Source organism: Drosophila willistoni, chromosome 3R (genome assembly GCF_018902025.1).
Source record: "Drosophila willistoni isolate 14030-0811.24 chromosome 3R, UCI_dwil_1.1, whole genome shotgun sequence".
In the NCBI taxonomy this organism is placed as follows: Eukaryota; Metazoa; Arthropoda; class Insecta; order Diptera; family Drosophilidae; genus Drosophila; species Drosophila willistoni.
In genome coordinates, this window is record NC_061086.1 from 29,766,975 (window position 1) to 29,777,891 (window position 10,917).

The 10,917-nt window shown below is 37.6% G+C and overlaps 1 protein-coding gene across 2 annotated transcripts in view; it reads left to right on the top strand.

Annotated features, from left to right (window-relative positions):
• The window catches only part of LOC6649546 (guanylate cyclase soluble subunit beta-1), a 40,500-nt gene that overhangs the window by 13,130 nt on the left and 16,453 nt on the right, over nucleotides 1-10,917 (top strand). For both annotated transcript variants that reach the window (XM_023179784.2, XM_047009203.1), the window contains exons 4-15: nucleotides 3,517-3,617; nucleotides 3,754-3,872; nucleotides 4,242-4,391; nucleotides 4,489-4,774; nucleotides 5,309-5,533; nucleotides 5,632-5,743; nucleotides 5,882-6,047; nucleotides 6,264-6,358; nucleotides 7,150-7,320; nucleotides 7,498-7,569; nucleotides 7,709-7,874; nucleotides 7,963-8,100. In XM_023179784.2, coding sequence (XP_023035552.1) covers nucleotides 3,517-3,617; nucleotides 3,754-3,872; nucleotides 4,242-4,391; nucleotides 4,489-4,774; nucleotides 5,309-5,533; nucleotides 5,632-5,743; nucleotides 5,882-6,047; nucleotides 6,264-6,358; nucleotides 7,150-7,320; nucleotides 7,498-7,569; nucleotides 7,709-7,874; nucleotides 7,963-8,100 — 1,801 coding nt within the window. The remainder of the gene's footprint in view (nucleotides 1-3,516; nucleotides 3,618-3,753; nucleotides 3,873-4,241; nucleotides 4,392-4,488; nucleotides 4,775-5,308; nucleotides 5,534-5,631; nucleotides 5,744-5,881; nucleotides 6,048-6,263; nucleotides 6,359-7,149; nucleotides 7,321-7,497; nucleotides 7,570-7,708; nucleotides 7,875-7,962; nucleotides 8,101-10,917) is intronic.

Consider the following 10,917-nt stretch of genomic DNA (forward strand, 5'->3'; position numbering starts at 1 on the left):
ATTCTCAACAAGATCCACGTTTAAACCAAAGTTTTCCACAGGATAGTTGGGGACTTAAGCGAAAAGGAGACTTCTTTTTAATAAGAGTCGAGCGACACAAACTAACACAATTTGTTTTTAAAAATTGACAAATTTGGTTTAAAGCATTGTAACCAATCAAAAGTTGTATGAAGTTTTATTCATTAAATAGATAATTACAAAATTGAATCTGAAACTCATTCTCCTTTCACTATGCGACCGCATAATTATAAACATCTTGAGCCAGCTAATCGATTTTTGATGAAACTTTTAAGCCAGCTTAAAGTTGAATTTAACGAAAAGTCAACAAGTTGGCCATAATAAAGCAATTCAAATAACTTGCCATAAAAGCGAAAGAGAGAGGTACATAACTTCCGCTGAAATACTCCTTTTCTGTTTTTTCTTTTTTTACTACTATGCCAACATCATCTATGTATGTATGAATGGAGTGTGGCCTTGTGGGTGTGGGATGTTGGTTGTGCGATGCGGTGTTTGGTGTGTGGGTGTGTGTGTGTCTGTGTGTGTGGCATATTAAATAATAATATTTATACGCAACAGTTTTCGGCTGCCAAAAAGCAACAAACATCATGGGTCCACATCCATATTTGATGTGACAGTTAGCTGTAAAATTCAGAAGCCAATCCGCGGCAAAACAAAAATAAAGCAACCAAAACTCACTGAACTATATAGCTGGGGCGTTGTCCTAAGCTACTTAGGCGCAACATTTTCGACTTGCGACCCTCCCATTTTATCCGCCTTTCTCACTTCTTCTTCTTGGAGGCCAATAGAGAGACCAGTTCCAACCTCTCGCCATTTGGCAGATTAAGCCACTTAGTTTTGGCCTCCGTTCAAGATGCGACGCCTTCGTTTTCGTTTTCGACGCCAACGCCAACGTTGTCATTGTCACAGCGTAAACAATATTTAAATGACTTTAAAGTGTGCGCCAGAAGAAGCGGAAATTGAATTTGTAATGATAACGATGAGAGGATGCTAACGAGGAGGCGCTCCTCCTCGCTCCACCATGACCGACCATGGCTACAAAGTGCCGTCTTGCATTTGTCACGCTAATGCGGCGTATACTTAACGCCCCACGGAGACCGGGCACAGATCTGCCTCGTAATAAGGCAATAAATTGTTACACACATATATACAAATGAGTGTGTATTGTACTGGTATTGGTGTTTGTGTGTAATTAATCTTTACGGCATGAATTAATTGATGTTTATGCTGCCGCAAACGTGTGAAATTTAATGGTAAACTTTGTTTACTGCGTTTGTGTGTGAATTAATCACAAATTGCATTTGTTGTTATTCAACAGAAAGAACAAAAAAAATACAACGTGTCAAAAGCAAATGGCCAAAAATTCGTTAACTTTTTCAATTAAGTTGTCGATCAAAAAGATACCCAAGACACACACACACACGGACATTAAAATCAATAAAAATCAATCATACGCAGTGTTAGCCAGGTAAGACTAAAAGGCAGAACGTGCTGCATAATTTAATTTAAGGCCATAAAAATGGCCAAACAAGAAAATATGATAGACATTTAGTTCTCATAGGCATTACAAGTGTTTGTAAAATAAAAGTAAAGCAAAAATAAATTGAGAGTGAGATGAAGCAGATAACCTGATCAGAAAATAATCGGCAAATTGACCATGTCAATTGAATTCCAATGTCTGCAAAAGGCAGCCAAGATTTCAGAATTCATAAATTATATTTGAGTTTCTATCAAGGAAATAGTATAAAAGAATTTGTTAAATTTTAAATTTTAAGGCGGCTCTTTAAAATTAAAGTCTTAAAGTTGCAAATGTTTCTCAGGTAGCTTCCATAAATTTTACATGCTGGCATAAATCTTATTTTAATTTCGGAATTTTCTTGTCCTCTGAAACACACAGGCAAATACATACATGAAAACTCTCTCTCTCCCTCTCACACACACACATACGCCCGGAAAGTATCTTGAGCACTTGTATATGGCACATTTCATAGAATAATAAATTGCAGTTGAAAATCAATTTTCATTTTCGCCTGTTATATGCAGAAATTTTCTAAGGACTCCGGTTTCCTATTTAACGTCCGTTAGCCAAAACAGGAAATTAAAAATCAGCTCTTGGGCTGGGGCCATACATAATATGCTTGGCAAGAAAAGTGTGAAATTATTGTAAATATTGTGCAACAGCATCACTGCAACTCAATCACATGTGAAGCCAGTCAAGTGCAAAAGGGGGGGAGGGGGGTATATTGATGATGTTGCAAGCAAGCAAACAATTTTCCAACTATTCTCAAATTTCAGGCAACAGCTGTTGACATATTTCACTGGTCCCACTTTCTCTTCAGTTTGGGTTTACCATTTAAAATGAGCAATAATGAAATGCCATTACCGACCCGTATTCTGATTTTGATTCTGATTCTCATTCCATCTCCGACACCAACACACACACACACACCATTACCGCACCTGTCTATGGCGTAGCCTTATGGTCGATTCTCTGTACTTCTGATGACAGCAGCAACAGCAGCAAATCAGAAGTTTTGCTTAGAGAGAAAATGGAAAAACTTTTGCACGTACAAAATCTACTTTCTATTACACATTTCGTTTTTCTCTCGTTTTTGCGATGTTTGCTCTTTTTTTTTGTCAGACTTTTCTTTTATTTTCTCAGTTATTTCTACAATGCTGAAACGTTGTATTCAATTTGTTTTGGGTAACAGCTTGGCATAAGTTCTATTAAATAATAAAGTCGATTTGCACGATGTTCACTAAAAAGTAACGAAAAATAAGTAGAAAATATTCGAAGAGAATAAAAGATATCCATGCCAAAGTCTTACTTTGAAATTGCAGAACTGATAAATCAATTTTCTATCACCTTCTAAAAGGTTTACTAACTTTAACTCTCACTAATAAAACTAAATATTAGTCGTAATTGGCAAATTATCATCATAACTCAATATATATTGGGGATAATCGTCATCTTAAGCATTTAATATAGATTTTGTCGCCGTCAGCGTTTGCTTTAATTTAAATAAATAAGTGATAAAAGTCAAGTAAGTTTTGTGTATATGAATAAGACTGGTCAAGTTTTCCTTTTTGGCTGTATTTAAGTGAATGTAAAGGAATTAACTTTGACTGAAAATCCAAATGTTCATGGATATTGGGCAATTCGGTTGAGATTTATTCTTGTATTTTGGTTAATTAAAAAGCATAAATATTTTAAAGGTCCCATATAATCAGAGTGGCATATGGGCAACGTTTTTATGCCGTTGGCGTCACCAAAAAAGACATGCCCATGCTTAACCACTCACTCATAAATTCAAGGAGAGAAAAGCAATTTAATTAAAATTAATCTATTCCCCGTTCTTTCTCTTTTCTTTGCCTCTTCATCTCCTTTATTCCTTTCTTTCTTTATTTCTTTCTTTTTTTGTTGTTGTTGTATGTGTGTGTGCTCTTTGTTGTTGTGCCTTGAACAACTCGATTTTGATGCCTACCAACTTGCCGCAGGAAAAAGGCCATGGTCAGCATGGAGGGGCAGTTTTTGGTGCGACAAATTTATGACGATGAAATAACATACAATTTAATTGGAGCAGCTGTGGAAATACTGAGTAAGTACCAGGGATAACACAAAACACACACCCACACACACACATGAACATCGAGTGTGCTATATAAACTGATATAAATAGTTATGACCAAGTTGTTAACAAGTTTATATGTGTTGATGGCGGGGGCTCTTTACAGATATACCAGCCGATGATATTTTAGAGCTGTTTGGCAAAACATTCTTTGAATTCTGTCAGGATTCGGGATATGATAAGATTCTGCAAGTACTTGGCGCCACACCTCGTGACTTTTTGCAGGTAATGTCATCTTTAATTAAATCCAATTTCACTATACAATTTACCCCTCATTTCACATCGAATGATTTATATATTTTCATGGCGATATTATTGATAAGCATTAAGTATTTTGGTTGAGCGCACACAAAACACCAACACCCAATTGCCACCACCCCCCGAGTGACGCCTTTTGTTGCACTCACATTCGATTTATTTTCAATTTTCCACATTTTTCTTGCTCACCGCAACCACCAGCCACAATCCTTTGTCATAATGAAAAATGAAATTGAATTTTTGTATTTTTATTTATATATACATACTTATATATATTTTCTCACTCTCGCTTGTGCGCCTTTCCTTCCTGTATTCCCTTGATGAAAAACTGCTCAGAATCTCGATGCCTTGCACGACCATCTGGGCACCCTGTATCCTGGAATGCGAGCTCCCTCATTTCGATGCACAGAACAAGATGGTGAACTGTTGCTCCATTATTACTCCGAACGTCCTGGACTCGAGCACATTGTCATTGGAATCGTGAAGGTATTAGGAATTTTCAATTTTCCAACCAAAAACGGTATTATTCATTCGCCATCCGCCTCTTTGCTATACACACACACCCACACACACACACACACAGGCTGTTGCATCGAAACTGCATGGAGTTGAGGTGGAAATCGACATTGTCAAGCGGAAAGGTGAACCAATCGATGAGGCGGAGAAACAACGGGCTTTGGCTCGCGAACAGCTACAGCAGCAATTGGATACCACAAATGAGGTGACAGCTCCCCGGGACAATGCCGCTGGACCAGATGCCGAGCGGAATAATAATCAGAATGCCAACAACAGTATCAACGTGGCCAGCAATAGCAGTAACATCAATAACAACAACGATGGCCAACAGAGTAGTGTCCAGTGTGAGGCAGGTAAATGCAATTCGATTAATTTACCAACAAAAATTCATTTAATTATCGAGTAATTAAAAGAAGAAGTCAATCAATGACAAATACAAGTATTTATCAGTTATGGGTAAATATTTACTCATATAAACAGCTTACCAGAAGGTTAAGACTATAAGATTCAAATTGCCAAGGCTAAAAAATATTCAAATTTGCTCCTTAAATTTCAAAAATTAGCTGAAAAAGTCTTAGTTTTCTATTGAATAGTTTTTAAGATTTAAACTAACAGAAAGATGAGGGGGTTAATATTTTTATTAAATTTTAAATGGCTCCTGAAAAAAAGAAGGGCTCTATGCTTTAGTTTTTGTTATGAAATACTTTCTCCAGTCCTTTATTCTATCTCAATGCTGATTGTTTCTAAAAACATTTACCCTAAAAATCTTTTATAATTTGAAAAAAAGATAGAACTTAGCTTTAACTCCAATAATTGTTTAAAAATTAGCTATTCCCTATATTTTTAATAAATTGCTTTAAATTCTGGTTAATTTATTTTTTAACTAGAGTCCTCTTCAGGCTTACCTCTACCACAGGATAGCTTTGACTGTGATGGGGATAAAGAACAGAAATGTTTGCGCCTGCTGAAAAACAAGAGCGATGACATCGAACGCTATGACCATGTGCAATTCCTGATACGTGAAATCAATGTGGCGGCCAAAACGCAAGCGGATGCCAAAAAGGACGAAGTGGCAGCCGCCGGCAACGATGACATGGATTTCCTATGCGAAGGTAATGGGATACACATTGACTGAATGCTCTACTTAAGCTAATTGGTCGTTTAATCTGTTTTATCTGCTTTCTCTTTTTTCCTCTCTTTTTGGATGTAGCTCCTCTAATATCACCTGCCACATTTTGCAAGGTTTTCCCCTTCCATCTAATGTTTGATAGACAAATGAAAATTGTGCAGGCAGGCAAGGCGGTTTCACGTGTAATACCCAGGTAAAATCAGCCTTCTAACTGTTATTTTCTGGTTAGTTATGAGCCATTGTTATCGATTAGCATTATTTACCGCAAGGTCAACTTACTTGGCTAAACATTAAGCATTGATTTTATTTTCTATTCCTCACACACATACAGGGTGGCCGAGGAGAACTGTTCGTTAATAGAAGTGGTTGAGGCTATTCGACCCCATCTGCAGCTAACATTCGAGAACATTCTGTCCCACATAAACACCATCTATGTCCTGCAGACGCGACAGGGAGCCATGAGTAGCCGGCACGAGCAACGCTTTCTCAGACTGAAGGTGAGCATGTCCAAAGAAACCCAAAAACAAAATATGAGCAGCTTACGCACAGCCGCGTCTGAGCATTAAAGTTAATGCCAAACGATTTTCTAGCGGCCTGCCACAAAATGCAGCATAAAAATCAATTTTATTATAATGGTTGGAACATTTTGATTTTGCTTGTGCACAGCTTTAATATGAATGTTCTCTGTGTGTGTGTTTGTGTGTGTATTTCAGGGCCAAATGATGTATATACCAGAATCGGAACACTATCCAGATCGTATACTGTTTCAATGTTATCCAAGTGTTATGAATTTAGATGATCTAACCAAGTAAGTATTTGAATAATATTCCACTAAAATGGCATATCCTTTATAACTCGGGATCTATTTATCCACTTTAGATAAGAACAGAAACATTTTAATAATAGAAATAATTAGTACTTTTAAATGCTTTTAAGCCAAATTAGCCTAACAAGACGTTTAATTTGAAGGCAGTAAATAATTTTCCCTTTCGGCTATTTTGATATATTATCATTTTCTTTTGGGTTGCGTAAGCATTCCATTTAAAGGAGTTTTGCGTCACAAAAACGTAATTTAATGACTGATGAAAAGCATTTTACATTTTCAGCCATTTTGAATGTGGATTTTCCATTTCCATTTTCTCATCAACCAAAAAGACAATAGCCAGCAAATGACTGGGATGTATTATAGAAAAAAACCTTATGGTTGTATTTATGCAGCTAAATTGAAACAAATGTGCCTTTAGCTCGCTAAATTTATAGGTGACATTAAAAAGCCCTTCTGCCACACCCCACACCCCACCGTTCCGCCTCCTCCTTCCTTCATATCACATCCATCTGTCCCCATCTACCAAGCTGCCACTCCCTTTTAGCGAGTATTTCATTTTATGTGGCATTTGGTGTTGCTATTTTTGCTCACCAAAATGAAATTTAAAAAAAAAAACCAAAAACAACAACAGCGAGAAACAGACTTAAGCAAAATAAAAGACATGCCATTTTTTCTGTATTCTAACTTTATCCTCCTCTCTCCACCTCCCTTGCCGTGACTATTACTAAAGCAATTGCCTGCCACTTTTCTTTGTTTTCCCATTCAAACCGTAGAAAGGGACTATACATTTCCGATGTTCCATTGCACGATGCGGCCAGAGATTTGGTTTTGCTCTCTGAGAAATTTGAGGCGGAGTACAAACTGACCAAGAATCTGGAAATGCTGACGGATAAGCTGCAGCAAACATTTCGTGATCTGGAGAGTGAGAAACAGAAAACGGACAGGTAAAACAAAAATAAAACGAAACATTAAGGTGAAAAACCATAGCACGCTGTCAGGCGCGAAATTGAAATTACTTGGCTATTTCTTCTGCATTTGTACTGTCATCCTTATACTCATTCTCTTTCGCATTCTCCACTTCTCTTCTTCTCTTTTTACTCAATTCACTCTCATTTCTCTAGGCTCCTCTACTCGGTGCTGCCCAAGTCAGTGGCGAATGAGTTACGACATCAGCGTCCAGTGCCACCCAAGCGGTAAGCCAGCGAATCCCCAACATAAATACCAAAATGATTGCCCCTACTCCTACTACTGTTGAGTGCCCTGTCCTGCCCTGCTCTGTCCTTGGTCTGCCTGCATTTATTTATTGCACACATATTTATTTCTCTGCTCCAGCTACGATTTCGTGACGTTGATGTTCTCTGGCATAGTGGGCTTTGGCCAATATTGTGCCGCCAACACAGATCCCGATGGGGCCATGAAAATTGTTAAAATGCTTAACGAGCTCTACACAGTCTTCGATGCCCTTACCGATTCCAAGCGCAACTTGAATGTTTATAAGGTAAGTGCCAAGAGGGGAGGAAATGATTGTCAGACACTCAAAGTCAAAGTCAGTTTTAATTACAGTTTTGCTATTTTCCATTTTGCAGGTTGAAACAGTCGGTGATAAGTACATGGCCGTTTCGGGTCTGCCTGACCCCTGTGAGGACCATGCAAAGTGCATTGCTCGCGTTGCCCTGGACATGATGGATATGGCAAAGAATGTGAAAATGGGCTCCAATCCTGTGGTGAGAAAACTATATACCTAAGCACTCTGTTAATTACTTTATGTATAAATAATATTTAATTGTCATATATGTAAATTGCCCGCCCACAGGGGCGTATCTCAGGAGAGTTTCAAACACATGACATATGTAGGCAGCAATTAAAAAACGAACAATTGTAGGCAACTTAAACAATTTAACTAGGCTTCAATTTAATTAGGCACTAATTGATGTTGTTCTATATAAAAGAATAGTTTCTTTTAAACTAAAAAGCATTAAGAACTTTCAAAAAATATCTGCTAATTTATAGAGGATTATTCAGTATTGGTTTTCAAGTTAAAGGATTTAGAAAATTGTTAAGTCTCATAAGTAAATCTTTGTTATAGTAAACTTTGAGACATAAACCAATAAGCAAAGTTTTAGAAGGTTCTAAGTTGAACTTTGTAAATTTCACACAAAATTAAACAGTACAAAAGTGTTTCCTATATATATATATATATGCTTGATATTTACTTGATGTACAGTCTATGTAGCTTTGCCTGAGTGTATATGTGTGTTAAACTGAGTGAGTGCATCAAATTTTCCAAAAAATAAAGTTTACAATGTTCAAGTAGCAGCAGGGCTTGCCGTGGCATCATTCTAATTGTGCACATTGAAAATATTTCAAAATTGTCCTTCTCAGTGCCTGTGTGGGTGTGTGTGTGTGTGTATGCAAGTGTGTGAGTGTGAATTCGTGTGAGCATGCAACTTGAGCTAGCTCGCGCAATTTGTTACTGAATGAGCATTCAAGGAGCAACAGCAACAACACCAACTCAATAGCGCATAAATTTCAATGCTGCATCGCTGTCTCGTGCATTTTCACCCTCTCTATCTCTATCTCTCTCTCTCTCTGTCTGTCTGTCTGTCTGTCAGTCTATCTCACTTTTGATTCAAGCACAAGGATTGGCTGTCAAAGTGCACGTAAAATATTAACAACTTGTAGCAGCAGTGTGCTAAACTGTAAAAAAGTTGCCTCCTACGTCTACTAATACTACTACGCATACGGAAAAGTTTTCCATCTTCTTTTATTTTTTTTTTTGAAAAAGAAAACTTTTTTTTTTTGGGTATAAAATTGCTAAAATTGCGAAAATTGCTAAAAAATTAATTCAAAATTGATGACACACAATGTCAAAGGACATACAGGCAAGTTGTCTTGTGACATGCCCATGGTCGTGTCTACTATCTCCCTCAGTTCCTGTCCCTGTCCCTGTCTCTGTGGGCCTTGCCATGTAGGCACTTGACCGTCAGCCGTCACCAGAGACGTTGTGATGCGTTTTTTTTTTTTTTGTGGATTTAAACACTTTTGCTTTGAGTGCTCAAGCTTAAAATACACTGGGACACACACAGAGCCATATATATATGTATGTATATACGTGCATAGAGAAAGATATACTTGATCCAGAGGACGAGGCCGAGTATGCGGATTCCCTTGCCCCACTTACCCCACTTGATGGCATCCTTCACAATTACAGTATTGTACGTGTGGACAATGCTTGTGGCTTGTCAGTCACTTTTGTGCCTGAGTATGTGTAACTGTGTGTGTGTGTGTGTGTGTGTGCGTGTGTCATAAATACATACAGAAAGAGAGAGAAAAACATCTCGTCCTCGAATGCTCATGCTCATGTCACTTGGCTTTATTGTAAAATTTGTTCTTACTTTTCCTTTTTTTTTTGTGGGTTTCTTTCTTTTTTTTTTTGCTAGAAATTCCATTGCCTTTTCGCTTTCGCATCTTACTTACTTCAAGAAACTGTGTGGTGGTATGTGCCTCCTCCTGCTCTAGCCATTCATCTCTTTAGACCACTATCCCCTGGCCCGGCCCGAACCTCGGTTCACACTGCCTCAGCTTGGGTGGTGCAGTCAACTTTTGCGGTTGTCAGTATTTCAAATTTGACTGATTGCTTTTGGTTATGGAGCCGGAAACACATAGTCATCCACATCGTCATCGTCGTTCCCGTCATCGTGAATATTCGTTGGTTCCTCCTTCATTTCATTTGCCACAGACTTGTATGTCCTGTCAGACTTACTATATCGATAGTCAGACTTGTACTTGCATATTGATAGATAGTCTGAAATGCAATTAACCATCACGACCAGAGAAAGACGTGGAGAATTGGGGAACTGCCATATCTATCCCAGGTTATGTTTTCGATTATGAAATCAATATTGTTAACAATTCATGAAAAGATGTTAATTTTAAACATTTTAATTGAAATATCTTTCGAGTTTGAGACACTTCAACTCTCCTGAATTGCCATTTTACCTCACTCATAACTTATATACTTTTCCATCTTTGTAACCAATTTGTGATTGCTTTTTGTATCATACAACCCTCGCATCGATGACGTGCCTGTTGCATAGTGTCCTCTGTTTTTGTCATTTTGCGCTTCATTAAATTTTGTGAAATGAAAGAAGAGAGAAAAAAAGGAACAAAAAAACAAGCTATCTCAATGAAGGCCAAGGCATTTATCGAGCCAATTATGCCAATGGAAATGGAGTTTATTCAGGGCAAAAAATTGCAAAGAGAAAAAAAATGTACTCGTTTGCTTTCTTTATCGTTGCTGTGTTTTCTCGGTTGTTTTCTGCGTTCGCAGTCAATAAATATTGATACGATTGTTCATACTGGAGTTTTTCCAATATACTTTATGTGTGGTTCAGTCTCTCTCTATTATTCCTTTTTGCCACAGAAGAAGTTGAAATGAAGTAAATTACTGTATCGAAAACATGGCAAAGAAAAAAGAAACTCTAAATTAGTTGAGTAGTTTTTATGGACCCATCTAAGTGCTCCTCCTCCTCAACAGTCAA